This window comes from Grampus griseus (assembly GCF_964374135.1).
Source record: "Grampus griseus genome assembly, chromosome: 14".
NCBI classification, from domain to species: Eukaryota; Metazoa; Chordata; class Mammalia; order Artiodactyla; family Delphinidae; genus Grampus; species Grampus griseus.
In genome coordinates, this window is record NC_139008.1 from 64548580 (window position 1) to 64570713 (window position 22134).

Genomic DNA, 22134 nt, shown 5'->3' on the forward strand with positions numbered 1-22134 from the left:
GCGAGAGTTTCTTGAGAAAAGGCGAAACAAGTGTCTGAGACAACAGAGCTAGCAAGGCTGTTAATGCAGTGTGTCTAGAAGCCACAGGGCTCAGGATCGCAGCCACAGCCAACACTGGCCCCTGGGCTGCAGGGCCCTAGAGAAGCAGGTGCTGTCACCCCAGGCATGTCCCGGTTCCCCCGGTCTCTTGCTTGTGTTGGAGATGCTGACACTTGACAGTCAGCCCACGACTGGGAGAACTCACGTGGTTGTCACCACTGGCAATCAGAGTGCTGCATCCCCTGCCCTTGCTGCCTGGGATCTAGGAAACTGGGAGCAAGTGGGGCTGACGGCCAACTTGTGGAGCTGGATGGGGCTTTGGTGTGACCTGCCAACTCAGGCCTGAATGGACATGCATGGGAGGAGATGGTGGAGAAACAGACCTCCACTCTCTAGCTCTAAAGATGCAAAATAATAGGGAAATCACTAGATCTCAGCCTCAGGGTCTGGAAGGTCACAAAGTAAGATCATAGCTGGCTATGAAGGCAATTATCATCTAGGTGGCACTGTTCAATTCATACAAGTTTTCTCCACTCACTTCCATATTCCCCACTCACAACCACCCTTGTAGGCTGAGGAAACAGAGGCTACCAGCCCCTCTCACCAGGTTTAAACAGCCTCCTCCCTGTGCTCCAGATTCCAGCTCAAACCCCTGACCTCTTCCCCTCCTGGCAGAGGGAGGTTTTCAGAGCATGAATCTTTATTGTTTTTTGGCAGCACTGTGCAGCAGGTGGGATCTCCGACCAGGGATGGAACCCGTGCCCCCTGCACTGGGAGCGCAGAGTCTTAACTACTGGACCGCCAGGGAAGTCCCAGAGCATGAATCTGATCTCAGGTGTCTTCACTTAAAACCGAAAGCTCAGCCTGGTCCTCAGCACAACGAGGCCCATGCCTGCCTTGTGGCTCTGACCACTGTTGTCCTAAAATGGCCTCACTCCCTATCAGGTGGCATGTGCCCGTCCTACAGAACTGCCTTACACAGCAGCACACTCACGGGCTCTCTCACCCCCAGGTCTTACCACCTAGAACCTGGTTCGACCCTACACACCCCTCAGGACTCCACTTAGAGGCTGCCTCCCCCTCCCGCCCCCCCAACCCCGAAGCTTCCGTAACCACCAGCTCTGAGCTCCCCAGGCTGAGTTTACCCCATTTATAGCACTGTCACGCTGCCCTGGCCCTGCCTGTTTCCTTTTCTTTCTCTCCCACAGATGGTGAGCTCCTTGGAAGCAGGACTGTGTCTCATTCACCCCTAGCAGAGTGCCTAGAAACCCGAATGAACTTTTTGGCCAACCCAATATTTGCAAATCCATAAATTAGGTCCAAGGAGTTATGTGACTCGCCTGAGATCCAGTGAGCTGGGCAGGGATGGGGCTGAGAGTCACTGTGGAGTTTGGGCCACTGAAGCCCAGGCCTTCCTGCTGGCCTTGACCCCCTGTGTTTAGCTCGGGCTTTTCACATCAGTCTTGCTGTGGGGGTAGGAGAGGGAGTGGGGAAGGGCCTGGGAGAGACAAGCTTGGGATGCTGAGTGCTGAGCTAAAAGTCTGAGGACGGGAGGGACAAAGGAATGAACTAAGACCTCGACAAAATGCCACCAGCTAAGAAAAGAAAAGCAAACATGCACATCCAGCTGGATGAGGACGAGGGTTCCAGCCTGGGCCACTGGCACCTCATGTCAGGAGGAACAAATCTTCCAGCTAGGGCCATACACAACCCACGGGGATGAACCTGAAATTAGCCCGTCTGTCCACAAATGCGTGCTCCACGCCACTGAATCACTAGCGATCTGCCCAACACGTCCCCACACATTTCCTCACCGGTCCCTTCCCAATAGTGACACACCAGGCTAATGGAAACGTAATTCCAGGAGACAGGACTGCGGTTTCCCTTGTGCTGGAGTGAATGAGCAAGTCCTGAGCGGGGCCCAACGTGCCAGAGGCTTGGTGCCAAGACCTCAGGGCAGAACAGCCAAAGCAGGGCCAGCCCAGTATCTATGGGTCTGCACCACAAGGACGGGGTCGGGAGTGAGGTGGCAGCAGCTTGTGCAGCGATCCAGGCCCTGCTGGGAAGGGCAGAGGGGAGCCACCAGGGAGTCTGTTTTGGATGCAGACATGAGCAGGAGTGGGGCTCTTGGGGCCTGGATGAGAGGGGAAGGGGGTTCTGGCTCTGACTCCCCAGGAATCCAGCAGGAGGACCTGCCACAGGCCCAGCTCTGACCAACGCAGAGACTGGAACTGGGAGGTCAGGGTGTATGTGCAATTTTGTGTGAGATCATTGGTTAGAAATTGTGGTTTCTGGTCATTCCTTTCTTCTGGGTGTTGGGGATACAGTCGTGAACAAGACAGGCCTGGGGGCTGCCCCAGTGGAACCCACAGTCTACTGAGAGGGCACAAGAAACAGGGTATCAATAAACACACTGCTCCGCAACTGCATGACTTCCCAGCCTCAGCTGCTTCATTCGCATCTGAGATGATAATAGCAGTGCCTCCCTCAGAGGGCTGTTATGAGGATTAAGTCAATTCTTCATCATAATAAAAAAGGAAAACAGCTTGAAGGGCTGTCAGTAGGGGAGTAGCTACATCAGGCATGGTGAGTCCGCACATGCAGGACTGAAACAGGAAGGAGCTTCCTCTCATGTTCAAACAAGGAGAGATCATGAAGACGTTTCATTAAAAGGAAAAAAAGTCATACTTTCATCATGCTGCCAACAATAAAACACACACACAGATAAAACTCCTCCTCCATGAACAGACAAGGTCATGTCAACACACAAAGAAAGGTCCAGAAGGCTGGACAAGCACATGATCCAAAAGACTAAAGGGATCACATGGGCCTGGTCCCTAGTAAGCGTTCTTAAAACATGGGCCACTATTAATTATAAGTTTAGGGAAAGATTTCCTTATGTTACCTGTTATTATTTTGTTGTTTTTTTTTTGCGGTACGCGGGTCTCTCACTGTTGTGGCCTCTCCCGTTGTGGAGCACAGGCTCCGGACACGCAGGCTCAGCGGCCATGGCTCACGGGCCCAGCCGCTCCGTGGCATGTGGGATCTTCCCGGACCGGGGCACGAACCCGTGTCCCCTGCATCGCCAGGCGGACTCTCAACCACTGCGCCACCAGGAAAGCCCTATGTTACCTATTTTTAACTTGAATTAGGGTAAGTGGAACATTTTACCTTACTCTTAATAAAGCTAAATTTTAAACATTCCTTTTTGTTTACATCTAATCCTACATGACCATCATCTTTCTGCTGGTCTCTGACCTGCAGAAGAAAAGGGTTTAAAAAAAAAAAAAGAGATGAGGATTGTTCTCCTTCCCTTGGTTTCCAGGTCTGAATGTTTCCTTAGGAATTTGCTCTGGGTATTTGACGAGCACATTGCTCAAGCTACTTCCCATGTCAACATGTGTCAACATACAAATCCTCTTACCCCCCTGAGAGGTGGGGTTATCACCTGCAACCCTGAGAGGTTCAGTCACTTGCTGAAGGTCACGCAGTGACTGAGTGCGGGGGGACCGCAGTCAACCAATCCATCTAATCCCTCCTTCTCCTTCTCTCTCTCACATGTACGTGTGAGACACACACACCCTATGCATCTATGGGTGGTTTACTGTTGTCATTTCCTGGTTACTGACTCTCAGGCACAATTATAATTAGCAAATGATCTGTGCCACAAGCTGAAAAATATTTAATGGCCCCAGAGGAAGGATGGGGCCTAAGTCACTGGTTTACCTGCCACTGTCATTAATAATTACTGATGATTTTTTCTATTATGAAGCACAGAACTGACTGACTCAAACAGAGCAGGACATAAAATCTCCAGGCCGAGATGTTCTCTACATTCAGCTGCGGACGCAGCAATGATGGGCCTGACTCTGAACGCCTGCTAAAAATCTGTACTCATCTGATTCCCAGGACAGCTCTGATCTGTCTTGTCCAGGGAGGGGAGAATAAGGACCAGGTGACTAAAAGGCACCGCTGCAGCTAGAAGAGCTGAGAAGAGCAGGTTGTGGGACTGAGGACACACTCTGAATGCCACACATCTCACCGGAAGCAATGACTGTAGGTTAGATGGAAGCTGAGCTGGATTGGGCTGTGGATGACATGCAGGGGCTTCACTGGCCAAAGAGACCAGGTTCTGGCAGAAGTGAGAGAAAGGTTGGGGACAGAGCTGCCATCCCTTGACATTATCCAGTAGGGGTGACTTGGCCCCCATCCTGCCCATCTCCCCCCCTCTCCCCCTCCCCCTCTCTGAGTCTGGAAGGCTCAGCCCCTATTCCTCATCCCTATGGCTTTCTCTGACCACTCAACAGGGAAGGTGATCTTGTTGCCTCTGGGTTCCTCCAGCGGTTACACTCTGCACATTCATCACATGATGTTCTCCCTGGCTCTCTTTGGTTCATTCCACAAATATTTGCTAAACAACTGCTCTGTGCCAAGCACTGATCAGGTGGTTGGGGACCCTGCAGTGGGTAGGAGAGGTGGATCTCTGCCTTCGTGAAGCTCACAGGCTAGTGGGAGAGGCAGAGAGAGAAGCAGGTAAATGACGTGGGGTTGCAGATCAGGTAAGTACTGTGAAGGAAACAAACAGGAGGCCAAGAAAGAGGCCGTGGGGTGGGGAAACCCCAAAGAAGGTCTCTCTGGGGAGGTGACATTTAACTAAAATCCTAAATGTCTATTTGCTCTCTGTGGCTCCCAACAGGCCGCAGGGCTAGGGTAGTATAACCCTCATGATGAGGGGTGCTCTTCTAGCTCAGTTAATGCTCCAGGACGAGGATGTGACTCGAGTGACTGCCTTGGTGAGTAAGTGCCCCTCTCTGATATACCCCTTCAGTGATCTGGCAGCAGCAGCAGCAAAGCCCAAAGCCAGCAGTCCCAGAAAGCATTTGACCCAACAGAATTGTCTCTGGCTCAGAGCACAAAGCCGGACCCGAGCAGGCCGACGACACAGGTGTGCTGGATGTCTGAACAAACTTCCAGCTTATACACACCTGGCCTGCTGCCGGGAGGTCTGGAGGCTGGTATGACCTGTCTGAAGGGCAACTTGGCAAAATCTGCCAAAAGGTACAATGCTTATGCCCTCTGACCCAGCAAATCCCACCACCTGGAATCTATCTGAGAAAATACTGGCATGTGTATACAAGAGTATGTGGAGGGATATGCAGGGCTCTTCCGTTTATAATAGTGAAATCACCAGAAGCAACCTCAATGTCTATCAGTAGTGGCCTACCCAGTCGTAAAAATCATAGGACATCCTCCCACAGGAGGGATATCACAGAGCTGTTAAAAAACATGATCTCAAGGTGAGATCATTAAGTGAAAAACAGCAAGTCAAAGAACAGTACTTAGAGTGGGATGTCTTTGTGTTTGCTTATGGACTCAGCTGTCTGTAAACGCACAGAGGAAGTCTGCAAAGACACAGACCAAACTGATTCTAACGATCACATCTGCCCTAGGGTGGAAAGGGATGGCACCCAGGCGAATCTTTACTTTTCATTCCATATGCTTCTATTTTGTTTGACTTCTTTTCCCTGGCAATAATGAATTCATGTGTTATTTGTATGATTAAAAATACATTTAAAAGAGATTTTTGAAAAAGATAAAGGACAATGCCAAGAGATCAACCTGGTTTTTCTCTGTAGCTCAGTCACTAAAACCCTCCATCTACTTGGCCTCTGTACCCACCCCCATCCCCATCCCCCTTTTTCCAACAATTCAGTTTCTCCTGCCTTTTTTTTTTCTCCTGCCTTTGATGGCACCTGACAACGTGCAAACATCTCCCATGCCAATTTCAGAGAGCCTTTTCTCATAAAGCCAGCCCTAGGGAAAAAGCTGTTATCTGGCAAGTTCCATGGATACTTCATAATCACTGCAACTTGTACTCCTGACCCACACTCAACACTCATGACCTGACAGCAAGCTGTGTGGACTATTTCAGTGGAGCTCGCCAAGCTCCCCAGAGGCCCAGGGTAGGCCCAATGCCCTCACATGCCAGTCATCACTTTCAAAGGAAAAGTAAGGGGATTTCAGCAAGACAGAAGAGCCAGAACAACCTTTTGGATTTATTCAAGGTACTAAGTTGCACCCTGCAGATTTCTGTTTGCGTGGACACAGGTAGGAAGGGCTGAGCATCCGCCATCAGTAACCTGTGTGTGTGACAGCAGAACAGACCCCCTGGCCTGGTCCTATCCAGGCTACAGGGCCCTCCTCCATCTTTCTTTCTGCTGTACACAAACCAAGATAAATAGCAGGACTGGACATTAGTTGTCCAGAAATGTCCATGCAGGAAATACCAGACCCATCAGTCACTGCAAGAGCCCTAACTCCCTTCTTCTTTCCCAGCAGCTAACCTTGGAGGCAAGCATCTCCCTGGGGATTATTCACTGGCATCACTGGTCTTTCAGGCGAGCCTTGCTTCCCATCCCGTCCATTATGCACAGGAAATGCCAGGCTGTGCCAATGACAATTGAAATGGTAAACGGTACAAGTGATTCTCGTAAGAACTTGACTCAACAATTAGGACAGAGCGGACATGAGGGAACGCAGCACAGTGGATGAGGGGACTTCAGGGAAGTTTGCTAAACCACCTGCAACAGCATCTCTGGAGAGCTTGTTAAAAACACAAATTCCAATCATCGCGTCTGGGAGCAGGATCAGGGAATCTGCTTTTTTTTTTTTAACAAAGCCACGTGATTGTGACAGTCGTAACATAAGCACAGGATTTAAAACATATTAACAGAATCCACATTTTTTAACAAGCTACCCCCTGTGATTCTGATGCTGAGAACCACTGTTCTATGGCCCCAAGGGAGAGGCTCTCCCTGGACCAGAGGAAGGTCGGAGCTCCTTGCTGGTACTTCTCATTCTGGGACCCGCTCAGCCTCCTCTCCTGCTACTCCCAGCTGCACAGTTTCTGCTCCAGACGCGCCCAGCAGCTGGACCAAACTATTCCTCATCTCTCTGCCTTTGCTCCCGCTGCTGTGAAGTCTGGAAAGTCTCTCCTCCCCTTTGCCTGTCCCCCCCCCCCCCCCAGCCCTCGCACACTGCAGCCACTCCAGGGGCCGCGCAGCTCAGGCGATCACAGAAAGAGGGTGGCCTCAGGAACTGAGTCTTCTTCTGAACTTGGTTCTTGCCTCCTCCAATGACCTTGGACAATCGACAACCTCTGTGAGCCTTGGTTCCCATTTGTAAAATACGGATAACACTGTCTCACAGGCTTGCTCTGAGAATTCAACGCAACAAACTTTAGCCAAATTCAGCTTCCCCTGCTGCTCTTACTGACCTACCTTCTCTATGGGACCTCATTCTCGTTCCAAAACCCTATTTGGCAGAACCCAGGGCCCAGGTCGAATGTCTGAGGCTACAAAATGAATCCCTGTCCCTGTGCTGCCCTTGACTCTTACCTGCCCAACGTTGAAGGTCAGTGTGATGGCATAAAAGAAATTGGAGTTGGCACTTCCTGCATAAATCCAGAGGTGCCACAGGACAGGGAAGAGGAGGGAGCAGATGATGATGATGCAGGCGAGGACGAATACGTTTCGCAGGACTGCAAAGACAGACGATGGTCAGTTAGCCCAGGGCTGACTCCCGCTGGGGCCCTTTCCTTGCAGTGATGGCCCTGCAGGACAGAGTGGCCCACGAAGAGCTTGGTGTAGCTCAAAGGCAGAACCCCCCGCCATCCCCTCCCCAACACACACAAACTCAGAGGTGCCAGGGCGCCAAGACGCAGACAGACCTCAGACCCGTGGCAATGGTTCCTCACACCCAGAGCTGGCGAGAGGTCCTAGATTTGGACTCTACCTCCCACTGTGGGCTCACGCTGTGAATGCCTCTGGGCACCACAAGGAGGCACTTCAGCAAGACACTGCCCTCTAACCCCCAATCCCGGGGTGTCCAAGAGTAGCTCCTCTCCTGTCCCCAAGCAGGGTGCTATCTGACCAGTGAATCATGGATGGAAATGGCAGCATGAACCTCTCGGTATCTCTATGGTGCCACAGCCCTGGGTCTTAGGAATACATTTTCCGTTCTCCTCAATTCACGTCTTAAGTCTCCTGCCCTGCTCTTCAAATGGCCCTCACTCTTCCTTAGACGATTTAAAAGTCTCTTTTTGACACCCTCCCTCTCTAAGCTCACCCTCTACCCCCGGAAGGAATGCGGAATCCCTCCAGGGAGAAGCTCCCCCTAACGCTCCAGGGAGGACCTGCTACACAGGGTGGTCCGTGGGCAGGCAGGCTGAGTTCCGCTGGGGGAAGGCAGCCTGATAGTGGGGCACAGCCTCGGCTTCAGAGAGACTTTGGTGAAAATTCCTGCTCTGCCACCAAGTTTCTCAGAGTCTCAGCTTCCCCATCTCTAAAATAGGGCTAAAATGCCTACTTCATGGGAGTGTTCCATGAACTAAACAAGTTGTGTGGAAAAGCTGGCACAGATGTATTACTGTGTGTTTTCCATTGCTATGGTAACAAATTACCACAAACTTAGTGGCTTAAACAATATAACTTATTATCTTACATTTTGGGAGGTCAGAAGTCCACAGACTCTGGTGGCTCTAGGGGAGAGTCCACTTGCTTGCCTGTGCAGCATGTAGGAGCTGCCTGCATTCGTGGCTCATGACTCCCTCCATCTTCAACCAGCAATGTCGGATTAAGTCCTTCTCACGTTGTATCACTATGGCCTCCTCCTTTGCCTCCCTCTTCCACTTTTTTTTTTTTGGACTTCAGTTTTTAGAGCAGTTTTAGGTTCACAGCAAAACTGAGCAGAAGGTAAAGATTTCCCATATACCCACTGCCTCTACATCTTCCACTCTTAAAGGCCCTTGTGATTACACTGGGCCCACCTGGATAACCCAGGATAATCTCCCCATCTGAAGGCCCTTTTGTCATGTAAGGTGATATAGTCACAGGTTCTGGGGATTATGAGACGGATATCTTTGTGGGGGGCAAGGAGGGGACATTATTCTGCCTATCACACTGTACTTTTTTTTTCCTTTTAATTCACTAGGGGATATCTGACAATAGGATTATATACTATTATTGTTTCTTTCTTTACACTTTATTATATTTTTAAATAAAATAATAAATATTATTTAAAATTAATTAATTAAAATAATATATTTTTTAAAAAATTACCACTTATAAAAAAAAACCTTAGGTCTGGTTCCCGGCAGGCACTTAGTGAATGGAAGTTCCCTTCCCCTCTCTGATCCTGACCTTCAGGAAATCCCTTCTCCCAAGTCAGAGTTTTGGGATATTTAAGAGATGGGGAAACCCCCGATCCTTAAGGCCTCTTGTCTCAGTTGTACAATGACTTGGTTGAAATGCTAAACTCGGGGTACATGCATTGGAAAGGGGACTGGATTACAGACAAGGTTCTCAATTCTGGTTGTAAAATGAACTAACCTGGGGAGCCTCACCCAGACTAAGTACATCAGAGTCTATAGGGGTGGGGCCCAGGCATCCATATTGGTTTTTTAATTTTTTAATTTATTTTTGGTTGCCTTGGTTCTTTGTTGCTGAGTGCGGGCTTTCTCAAGTTGCAGCGAGCAGGGGGCCCTCTTCGTTGTAGTGCACGAGCTTCTCATTGCAGCGGCTTCTCTTGTTGCAGAGTACAGGCTCTAGTCTCGTGGGCTTTAGTAGTTATGGCACGCGGGCTCAGTAGTTGCGGTGCATGGGTTTAGCTGCTCCGCAGCATGTGGGATCTTCCCGGACCAGGGATCGAACCCGAGTCCCCTGCAATGGCAGGCGGATTCTTAACCACTGTGCCACCAGGGAAGTACCCCATATTGGTTTCTAAAAGCTTCCCTGGTGATTCCAATATGCAGCCAAGGCTGTGAACCACTAGATTACAGCTGCAGACCTTTGCCAAATAAGAGGCCCATAATGGTCTGCAACAGAGACTTCACTGGTCAGCGTCACAGTGAGAGTAAGGAGAAGGTAGTTCAGAGTTCTTGTTAAAGCTGAATGTTTTCAACTTAAGCTTCATTCTTTCTTAAGAAATGATAGGTGTCTTGTTGCCTGTTGCTGTTGTTGAAAAGTATTTTCTTTTATGAAATGGGGATGAATGGCTAGTAGTTGACTGTTCTCATGTCTTCAGAAAAATAAAAAGTTGGCAACTCTGTCACCAGAATTTTTTGAAATGTTAGTGGTCCGTGAAATCCTACAATTTGGAAACATGGCTTGGAGGGCTTGCAAGGTCCTCTTTTCTGATCTGAAATTTCCACAATTCTGGGTTTTCAAAGCTGAGAGGTGAAAGCCCTGACTCAAGCCTTTCTGAGACCTGTCAGAAGCCTTGTCCTTGCTCCCAGAAACAGAGGTCTGGGAAAAGGGATGTGTGCACTGAGAATTATTATTATTGTTATTATTATTAAATAGTGTTACAACCTCAAGAAAGAACAGATCTATTTAACATTCCTCCACTCCAACATCACTATTTACATTTCTCAGTGGTTCTTTTTGATCCCCTGGAAATTATTTTGCTGAAAAGAATATACACTATTCCTAATATAAAACTCCTGTGGCCTGATAGTGCAGGGTAGGTCTTTGTTCCATGCCTCTAGCCACTCTGGATTTCAGACCAGGTGACAAGAAGGTGACCAAGTGCAGAGACTGAGAGAGGTTCACATGCAGCTCCTGGGTGCAATCACACAAAGCTGCGAAGATACATTCCCATGTGCCTGGAGGAACTGTCACCAGCATCCAGTTGGCTTCTGGCCTGTGGTGACCTTTGCAGGACTGGGGAGCTGCTACTCACTCTTGCTGGATGACAGGCCAGAGGATTACAGGTATATGCCAGAGCAGATGGAGCCAGGGACCTGGGGCACAGGACGGCTTGTTCCAGGCACCAGGAGGTGTCGGAGATGTCAGAGATGTCCAGGGCCTGATGAGATGCAACGGTTCACCCTTCATCAGACGTGCTAGGCCAGATGGAATCAGATTCCCCAAGTTCACTGGGTGACTTCATCGGATCTGTCGCTCCACCACTGACAAACTGAAACTTCAGGCAAGTCACTTTCCCTCTCTGAGCCTCAGGCATTCAGAAATAAAATTCCACTGAAAGAATCCGTGTCACTGAGAGGGGCACAGAGGGGATTTAGGGACTTCAAAGGACGTGGTGATGTTTCTTTTCTTAAACTAGGTGCTGGGTACATGGGAATTTATTGTATTATTACATTTTATAATTAATTTTTTGTTTGTTTGTTTGCGGTACACAGGCCTCTCACTGTTGTGGCCTCTCCCGTTGCGGAGCAGAGGCTCCGGACGCGCAGGCTCAGTGGCCATGGCTCACAGGCCCAGCCGCTCCGCAGCATGTGGGATCTTCCCAGACTGGGGCACGAACCCGTGTCCCCTGCATCGGCAGGCGGACTCTCAACCACTGCGCCACCAGGGAAGCCCCAATGAGTATTTTTAAATCAATATTCTTTTATCTTTATACAATAGTTTAATAAAAACAAAACATACACACTCACAAAATCCATCCCTTTGGTAACTGGCTCTTTGAGCTGGACCACTGCAGGCTGGCACAGGTTCTGCCAGCAGGCTGTTCCCTAACACCGCAATTCTGTGTCTGTATGATTCATCCTGGCCCCAAGCACCACAGAGTCCCGGTATCTGGGACCTGCACTCAGGGAAGGGCCCACGTGCCTCTTCTCCCCATTGAGCAGGACAGGAAAATAAAATGGTGAATGTGCGAGCAGGCATGCTGGCACTGGTAACTCATGTTTAAACTGAATTCTTAACCACATTAAAAGTCTGAATATATTCAACCTAGGCGTAAAGACTTCATAAAATCTCCACTCACATGTCCACAGGACCAGGCTGAAGATGCTCCCACATGAATGTAATGACTCACAGCTGTCATGCCCCAAACAGACACACCAAGCCTGAATATTCTCTGCTGCAGGAGCTGCACCTCCAGGGGTGGCAGCCAACCCTCTCTGCAGGACTTTCAGACAAGCTGAACTTGCCCAGCCAGCCAGCAACAGCATCTACTAGCTCATCCAGGTTTCCAGAAACCCCAACCTTATTTTTTTGTGCCTCATCATCCCAGAGGGCATAAAATAGTTCATTTCAAGTTTTGAAACATATGTTTACTTCAGTGACTCTGAATGACTGACTACTGAGCCTGAAGCTTTGATGATGAAACTATGCAGCAGACCCCTCTGTGTAATTATTACTACTAATAATAAATGTGATGCTATTTACATTTATTTTTTCTCAAACTTAAAACACTCATGAAAGATATTCCCTCTATCTGACAGATGAAATAACGGGAGGCTCAGAAAGGTTAAATAACTTGCTAGTAATGGGAAAGCCAGGATGCAGACTCAAGGTGGTCTGGCTCCAGACTGTGTTCAGCAATATGGGATGAAAGATCTTACCGGGCGCAGATGCCCTGTGTGGGAGAGACAGCTAAAAAGGACTCTGTCTTGGGGGAAAGAGAATCAACATCCCCAAGACCCACCCTGTCACAAACTGGGGTATGTTCACATGTCTTGTGCTCTTGTGACTTGCCAAGCTGACTCTGAGCCCACTGGACCGGGTGATTCTTGTCTGTGCAATGAGGATGCCACAGACAGAAGATGCTACTTCCTGCTTCCATTCTGGTCATCTGGTCACTGCCCCACCAGGCGTCACCTGGAGGAGCAGCCTGGCTTGTCCTGCCCACTCACCTGTTTACCTGTGCTCAGAGGCCAACTCCTACAGACAGGTTTCTTTCTAGCAGCTGGTCAGTTTCACTTCCTGGTTGACACCCAGCAGCCCCAAAACAACAACAAAGACTCACTGCCTCTGAAGCCTACCCTCCCCGAGTTCATTCCTGATACTTTGCTGTGCAAGGAAAGTTCAACAGCTCCCTTCCTGTTTTAGAGAATCAAGGGGTGTTGGGTCACTGGCACTGCCTCTTTATTAGGGAGGTTTAAAAAACCCATCCACAGGGCTTCCCTGGTGGCTCAGTGGTTGAGAGTCCGCCTGCCGATGCAGGGGACACAGGTTCGTGCCCCGGTCCGGGAAGATGCCACATGCCACGGAGCGGCTGGGCCCGTGAGCCGTGGCCGCTGAGCCTGCGCGTCCGGAGCCTGTGCTCCGCAATGGGAGAGGCCACACCAGTGAGAGGCCCACGTACCGCAAAAAAAAAAAAAAAAAAAAAAAAACCTGATAACTAATAAGGACCTACTGTATAGCACAGGGAACTCTACTCAATACTCTGTAATGGCCTATATGGGAAAAGAATCTTAAAAAAAAGAGTGGATATATATATAAATGATTCACTTTGCTGTACAACTGAAACTAACACAATATTGTAAATCAACTATACTCCAATAAAAATTATATATATATAAAAAAAACCCATCCACAAACATTTGTTGAGCTGTTCTGTGTGTCAGGTTTAATCCTGGGTGCTGGGGACACAGAGGCAAGTGAGTCATGAGCCTACCCTCAGGGAGCCCACAAACACTGAAAAGAACCCACACAGAGGGCAAAGAGCCCGACTCAGGGAAACACTAGGAAATACTAGAAAGCACAACCAGATCACTGCTAGGCCGTCTTCTGAGGAAGGGATGGTTAGAGCTTAAAGGGGTCTTCACGGCAGGTCGGAAGTCTAGTATTCCCCATCTGTCTTCTATGGACCTTTCAGTGCAGCACTGGGAAAGGGTAAGCCAAGGCCTAGTGCCACACTGTCCAACACGATAGCCACTAGCCATGTGTGGCTTCGTAAATTTAATTTAAATTAAAAGTTCCGTTTCTCAGTCACACTAGTGGTTACTCTGTTGGACTGTGCAGACATAGGGCATTTCTATCATCACAGAAAGCCCTAGTGGACAGTGCTGGCTGGAGGATCACACATCTGGATTCCAATGCCAGCCGTTCTATACCACTTACCAGTCATGTGACCTTGAACAAGTGGCTCTACCTTTCTGTACCTCAGTTTTTTCTTCTGCAAATGGGGATACTTTCCTCAAAGTCTGGTGTGAAGATAAAATGAGCTAATGCAAGTAACACCCTTAGAATCACAGTGACCAGGTACACAGCACTCAATAAATGCTAGTATTATTATCACTAGTCCATAGCATCTAGGAGGCAGATATTGTGCCTCATGTCACTGTCTCTGTCTTGGTGCTGCCAGCACAGCAGATGCCCAGCAAATGCCTATCAATTCCTTTTTCCCTGGCTGTTTTCATCCGGGGCTAGGTGACACAAATCTGCCACCAGGGGGTGAGAGGTGGGAGTACTCACATCTGTAGAGATGGTTCCACACAGGGAAGAAGGCCATGTAGAGGGCCACATCCCCCACTGTCGGGTAGGACTTGAAGATGGAGATGATGGCAATCTGGATGAACATGAAGAAGATAGGGTGCTCCCTGGGTAAGACAGGGCAGACAGACAGAGAGAGGAAGATCGGTCAGGGACCAGGCCCAGCCCAGAGACTCCTGACCCCATCCCTGAAACCCAAAAATACTCTCCAGGGGACTTCATGGAGGCATTGGCTCTACTACCCACAAGACACGGGGCCGGGCCAAGCAGCAGAGCAGAAAACTGCGGGGACCCAGAGATGCCCAGAGGTGGTGAGAAGAGCCCAGCAAACACTAGAGAAAGAGCCCACAGAGATGTTTCAATCAAGCCCCACCCCTGCCAGCTCTGGGCCTTCTGCCAGGAGCCGCCGAGGAAGAGAACACATGAAGTCAGCGCCCTTTATTACTGGGCTTAAATGACTGCTTGTCAGAGTTATCAGGCAGCCACCCATGCCAGAGGCCCCTCTAACACTGCACCCAGGGCAGGAGGTGCCTCCTTGCTGATGCTTTGTTTCTCTGACAACAGGGTCAGTGGGGACTACAGATCTTTAGCTATGATGAGCTTCTTTCCAGAAAGAGAACTGACAGCTGCATGCAGCTTTTCGCTCTTAAGGGCTGGAATTGGAGTTCTTGTTACCTTAAACTAGTAACACTGCCTACCATTTCCTGAACCCTCACTTGTGCAAAGTTCTGTGCTAGGCCCTTTTCTTGCATCATTACATGTGATCCTCACTATACCTCAACTACCCCTCTAGATAGGCAATGCTGTCACCACATTTGCAGCTGAGGAAATCAGGTTCAGAGAAGATAAGAGAGTCTGTAAGTGATGGAGCTGTTTGTCTCTAGAACCCCTAAGCACCACCAGTGCTATTCTCCTGAGTGCCCAGCAGGATCACAGCTCTGATCAAGGAGGATGAGACAGAACTCAATCTCCTGTGCTCCTCCGAGAACTGACCAAGTGCTGAAGGGAAGCCAACAGGAAGAAGCGAGCTGTGCACCCTGCTCAGCTACACCTAAACAACATGCACGTGGCCTACTTCCGCACAGGACCTGGATATCCAGCTCATGAAGGTTTTCTTCAGGTTAATGGCATGGCATTCTCCTCTTGCAGGTCAAAGGTCAGGGTGACTCAATGGGTGTAAATCTGAGATGTGGAGACAAACGTGTACACACCCAAACACTATATAGCAAATGACTCAGAAACTCAGCTTGGCAAAGTCACGCAGTCCTGTAGCCTCTAGGAAGGGTCCAGCTACCTCAGTGAGCATCTTCCTAAAGCTAATCCAAGTCACTGGCTCTGGGTTTCTTAGGTAGCTGGTAACAGCTGCACCATTCCTATGAAAAAGCTAATGACAATGTAGTGCCAAAAAACATGGAGACCAGAACCCCCTGCAACAGTGCCTGGGGAGAGGCGCCCTGGAGGGCCTGTTCTCACAAAGCTGGCACTGCAGGGGCCAGAGTGGAACTTCATATCCAGGCACAGGAGGGCAGCTGCAGAGGAGGTCAGGTATCTTCATATCTTCTGTCCCCACAACTCTGAGGTCCTGGCCAGGGTTGGGTGGAGGGGAGGGTGTCACAAGATGGTGGTGCTACTGTCTACCCAGGAGCTGTCTGTGGCCTTTCACGTGCCAACAACAGAAGCTGCTGGAGAGCTGGCTACACAGAGTGAGGAAAGGTGCTCTGGGCTCCCTGCTTCTCTCAGCCCAGTGGCTGGGCCTGACCAGAACAAGGGCAGGAAATGTGGACCACAGACAGCTGGAGAGCTTGGCTGAGTAAGGCTGCCAGGATTCTGGAGCCTGCCGGGCCAAGGAAGAATGGTTTTCTGTCAGATACCAGGCCAAGGCTATGTCATGGGAAGGAAACATCGACTCTGAGCTTTTATAGACTAGGAACCATGTGCATTGGTTCACTGGCCATGGAGAATGGCAGGAAGGTTTGAGCAGAGAACTCAAGCTCTTAAAATCTAAATCAAACTCTTCCAGCCTCCCTGGACCACACAGGCATATCTATGCCTGTTGGTGCCTGTTTTCCCTTCTCTGAAGCTAGGATAATAGAACCATTTCTGGGACCTACTATAAGTGATCTCTCTCAGGAGCCTGGCATGGTGCAGGGGACTGAGCATAGATTCTGGAGCCAAGCAAACCTGGGTCTGAATCCCTGCTCCATGCTTACTGACTGCGTGACCCTGGGAAAATTGTTCCACCTCTCTGAACGGCAATTTCCTCAACTATAAAATGGAAGTGATAATAACATAATGCCTACCTCCAAGAGTTGCTGGAAGGGTTAGGCATGAATATTGTCAAAAAGCCTAGAAAGGTGGGATGGACAACACATGTTAGCCCTCTTACACTGCAGAAGAGAGCTTTATAGGCAACCCTTTTGAGGGAAACTGATCAGATGATTAAACAGAGCTGCAGGTAGCCAGCCTCCCGACTAATACATCCTGAGTCCCTTTGAGCAAACTGTCACTGGGATGCTGATGAACACCCAAAAAGATCCACTTTTTCCAAGGATACCTTCCACACCCCAACACTGCTCTTGTTTAGAACAGTGACTGGGCTCAGCAGCAATGTGGGTTCAAGTCCCCCAAACTGAGGCCAGGGGAAATATAGGGCTCCAAAGCACTGTCTCTGCACCCTGTACTCACGTGAGATTCTATTGCTGCGTGCAGCCAAGCCACTGAAGCGACTGAGGGCAGGGTTCCCTGGGCAAAAATGGCACAAACCTGATAGCAGATGTTCCCAGTTTGAAGGGCACCTGTAAAGCTACAAATGACTCTGTGGACAAAAAACCAGCAGGTCCAACCACTTACTTTAGCTTTATGGCTAAGGGGATGGTGTAGAAGAAGACGTTGATCTGAAACACACATACGAAGAAGAGGCTGAAGTGCTCAAACATCTCTGCAAAGAAGTACCAGAAGAGGCCAATGTTTGGAGTAAGATCTGGAACGGAAAGTCTGGAATAAAGATAAAAAAGGGAGAGAAAAAACACAGAGAAGTTATGAATGATCTGCTTTGACCTGGTTTTCTCCTGAAGGCTTTGGTCGCTGCTGGGCAGTCAAGGATGACTTTGTCTCCAGAGAGATCAGGATGTGAGGGGCTCTCCAGGCAACCGGGATATACGTAATTAACAAAAACAAGGGGCAGAGACACAGAGAATAATAACCCATAAAAAATATTGCCTGAACCAAACTCTGGCATGCATCAAAGAGCTGAGACAAGGCAGGGATTCGTGCTAGAAATCAAAAGACCAGCCCCTCTTTTACTGCCCAAGATATATGTGCTCAAAACCAGGAGATGCCCAGCACTGTAGCAAAAGAGGAATGGGTTTGAAATAAACAATACCTATTTTGAGCATTCTAAAGACTTGTCTGGAAGACAAGGTCAAAGATCCTGTTCCTGCCCATTCTTGTTCCACATGCCCACAGCAGGAGCCAGAAGACTGAGTGCCTGACACTGCAGTGAGACGTCTAGGGGCCCGAGGAACCACTGCCAGGTTCTGGCTAGGATCCCAGACCTTGTTTGAGAAATAAGGGTTTAACTGGAAAACTTTTTGTCTGGTTATATCAGATAAAGATTGGCTGCAATTCTGGCCGTTCTAAAAATTTTACATTACATTAAAAAATATATAAGGGGTTGAAAATGATGTCAATTCACAATTTTAAAAGTACAACAAGTGAAGCATGGAAAGGGAGAGAGAGGCAATAGTTCATGGTCAGATTTCTCTGACGAAGGCCTCCACCCAGGGCAAGTCTTTGCTTCCTGCTGTAACTACATTTCCTTTTCTGTGAAATGAGGTAAAGAACACAATCTGTGGACCAGCAGAAAACTAGGAAAAGTTATTCATCGGCGTTATAGACTCTTATCTGAGGCAGAGCATGAAAAGCTGAAGGTTACTAAGTCATTGTTAGGCTCAGCCAGGATTTAACACAAATAAGCAGCCCAGAATCCCAAAGGGGAGCCTGCCACAGATCCCTTTCCCACCCTGGCAGGTTTAAGTGTCTATCACCTACTGAGCTGTGAGTTCCTTCAGGCTTGGGCAGTTACCTTCCTCAGCATATCACAGACAGAATATGTGGAAATGCCTGCAGAATTCATCCTGCAAACCCTTTTTGATTTTCTCTAAAAGTCTGACATATTTTATTGGCTTTATTTTAAAACTGCTGGAGACCCTCTTGCAATAGAGGAATACATCCATTACTGTTTCGGATTGAATCAAAACCTCCCAGTCAGAGGCTGGTAGTTGCTTTGGATGTTCCCAGAGAGTGTTCTTTAATCGCACTAGATCAAACCAGTGGTCCTCAAAGAGTGTTCCCTGGACTGGCAGCAACAGCATCACCTGAAAATTTATTAGAAATGCAAATTCTGGGGTCCCTACTCCAGACTTACTTAATCAGAACCTCTGGAGGTGGAGACCAGCAATCTGGGTGTTGAAGCCCTGCAGGTGATTCTGATGCACACTAAAGTTTGAGGACCACTGCTCTAGATGCTGCCTGTGCTTGCTTGCCCTCTGATTCCAGGTGGAGCTGTGAAAACTAAATTAGCTTCCAGAGGTTTTCTAATGAGGTCATTACTTACATGAAGCCATAGACTGCAGGGATGAAATCCCAGGAACTGAGAAGGAAGAAGGAGAGGCAAACAATTACCACCAGGCTTCCCAAGTACATCGTAGCATACTCCCAAGAGAAGATCCAGAAGGCTTTGCTCTTCACTTTCACGGGTATGTATTGCCGCTGGGAGAGAAGGCAGAATGGTACATTTAAGGATCTCAAGGACAAACAGCAGTTATCAGACTAAACTTCAAGATCCCTCCTGGAAAACACAGGACACAGAATAGGTGAAAATCAAAGGATTGAAAATATATGCTAGGTAAACACTAACCAAAAGAAAATTAGTTTGGTTATTGTTAGCAGATAAAATAGACTTTAATGTAAAACGTAATGCAGAGATAAAGATGTTCTATCATGATAAAACGTTCATCAGAAAGATATTACAGCTCTAAACTTGCAGGTACCTAATAACATAGTCTCAAGGTATATAAAACAAACTTGGACAGAGCTACAAAGGAAAAAATACACAAATCCATCATCAGTGGATAACTAGTAGATCTAATAGACAAAAATCAGTAATGAAGTAGAAATATGAATAACACACTTCATGAATTTATTCACAAAAGATCTTAAAAAACAAATACACTCGGGCTTCCCTGGTGGCGCAGTGGTTAAGAATCCGCCTGCCAATGCCGGGGACATGGGTTTGATCCCTGGTCCGGGAAGATCCCACATGCTGCGGAGCAACTAAGCCTGTGCGCCAAAACTACTGAGCCTGTGCTCTAGAGCCTGTGAGCCATAACTATGGAGCCCGTGTGTCACAACTACTGAGCCTGTGCTCTAGAGCCCACGAGCCACAACTACTGAGCCCCTGTGCCACAGCTACTGAAGCCCACTCACCTAGAGCCCTGCTCTGCAACAAGAGAATCCATCACAATGAGAAGGCCACGTACTGCAACGAAGAGTAGCCCCCATTCGCTGCAACCAGAGAAAAGCCCGCGCACAGCAATGAAGACCCAACTCAGCCAAAAACAATAAATAAAATAAAATAACAAAATAAACAAATTTATATAATATAAAAAGACAAATACACTTATAAAACAGTGTACCTGGAGGATTCACATTCATTTAAAACATTTTGGGGGATTTATAAAAACTGACCACATACCTGAATCAGGCCATAAAGCAATATCAACAGACTTTAAGGAATCTGTATCATAGAGACCTCATGCTCTGACCATAATGAAATTTCTCAAAATCTTTAATAAAAAGATAACCTATAAATACATTAGGAAAGTGTTAAACACTTTTGCAAATAACTCAGGAGTCAAAGAAGGAATGATAACAGATAGCTTTGATGTTAGAAATTAATGGCTGGGACTTCCCTGGTGGCGCAGTGGTTGGGAGTCCTCCTGCCAATGCAGGGGACACGGGTTTGAGCCCTGGTCAGGGAAGATCCCACATGCCGTGGAGCAACTAAGCCCGTGCACCACAACTACTGAGCCTGCACTCTAGAGCCCGTAAGCCACAACTGCTGAGCCCGTGTGCTGCAACTACTGAGGCCTGCGTGCCAGGAGCCCGTGCTCTGCAACAGGAGAGGCCACCGCAATGAGAAGCCTGCACACTGCAACAAAGAGTAGCCCCTGCTCACCACAACCGGAGAAAACCCATGCACAGCAATGAAGGCCCAAAGCAGCCAAAAATAAATTTTAAAAAAAGTTATTAAAAAAAAGAAATTAATGGTTATAAGAGAATTCCCTGGCAGTCCAGTGGTTAGGACTCCGTGATTCCACTGCTGGGGGCCTGGGTTTGATCCCTGATTGGGGAACTAAGATCCCGCAAGCAACGCAGCACAGCCAAAAAAAAAGAAAGAAATTAATGGTTATGAAAATACCTTATATCACTATTCAGGTAATACAGATAAAACAGTACTCTGAGGGAAACATACAACCATATTAACCATATTTGAATGGAAGGCTGAAAATAAATAAACATCCTTTTTAAGATATTAGAAAAAGAACAGAATACACTTCAAAAAAAGGAAGGAAATAATAAAAGTAAGAGTAGAATCTGTGGAAACAGAAAACAAAGTTATAACACAGGCACACCTCATTTTACTGCACTTTGCTTTATTGTACTTCACAGATACTGTGTTTTTCACAAACTGGAGGTTTGTGGCAACCCTAAGGGCACAATTTTTCCAAAAGCATTTGATCACTTCATATCTCTGTGTCACATTTTGGTAATTCTTGCAATATTTCAAACTTTTTCATTATTATTGTTATGGTGACCCGTGATCAGTGATCTTTGATGTTACTATTGTAATTGCCTTGGTAAACCATGAACTGCATCCATACAAGACAGGGAACAATTGATAAAATGTGTGTGCTCTGACTGCTCCATTGACCCACTGTTCCCCTGTCTCTCTCCCTCTCCTCAGGCCTCCCGATTCCCTGAGACATAACAATATTAAAATTAGGCCAACTAATAACCCTACAGTGGCCTCTAAGTGTTCAAATCAAAGGAAGTGTTGCATACTTCTCACTTTAAATCAAAAGTTAGAAATAGGCTAGCCTGAACCAAGATGGCGGAGTAGAAGGACGTGCTCTCACTCCCTCTTGCGAGAACACCAGAATCACAACTAGCTGCTGGACAATCATTGACAGGGAGACACTGGAATACCAAAAAAGATACCCCACATCCAAAGACAAAGGAGAAGCCACAATGAGATGGTAGGAGGGGCGCAATCACAGCAAAACCAAATCCCATAACTGCTGGGTGGGTGACTCACAGACTGGAGAACACTTATAGCACAGAAGCCCACCCACTGTAGTGAAGGTTCTGAGCCCCAAGTCAGGCTTCCCCACCTGGGGGTCTGGCAATGGGAGAAGGAATTCCTAGAGAATCAGACTTTGAAGGCTAGTGGGATTTGATTGCAGGACTTCAACAGGACTGGGGGAAACAGAGACTCCACTCTTGGAGGGCACACACAAAGTAGTGTGCACATCGGGACCCAGGAGGGAAGGAGCAGTGACCCCAGGAGAGACTGAACCACACCTACCTGCTGGTGTTGGAGGGTCTCCTGCAGAGGCGGGGGGTGGCTGTGGCTCACCGTGGTGACAAGAACACTGGCAGCAGAAGTTCTGGGAAGTACTCCTTGGCGTGAGCCCTCCCAGAGTCTGCCATTAGCCCTACCAAAGAGCCCAGGGAGGCTCCAGTGTTGGGTTACCTCAGGCCAAACAACAAACAGGGAGGGAACCCAGTCCCA

General features: G+C 48.2%; 1 protein-coding gene across 4 annotated transcripts in view; it reads right to left on the reverse strand.

Annotated features, from left to right (window-relative positions):
- Positions 1-22134, reverse strand: part of PIGU (phosphatidylinositol glycan anchor biosynthesis class U) — a 125230-nt gene that overhangs the window by 26626 nt on the left and 76470 nt on the right. For 2 of the 4 annotated variants that reach the window (XM_082669482.1, XM_082669481.1), the window contains exons 8-11: positions 18895-19049; positions 17130-17273; positions 14262-14386; positions 7437-7579 (exon numbers count right to left, since the gene is read on the reverse strand). In XM_082669482.1, coding sequence (XP_082525608.1) covers positions 7437-7579; positions 14262-14386; positions 17130-17273; positions 18895-19049 — 567 coding nt within the window. The remainder of the gene's footprint in view (positions 1-7436; positions 7580-14261; positions 14387-17129; positions 17274-18894; positions 19050-22134) is intronic. The other 2 variants (XM_082669484.1, XM_082669483.1) reach the window with 1 other exon arrangement.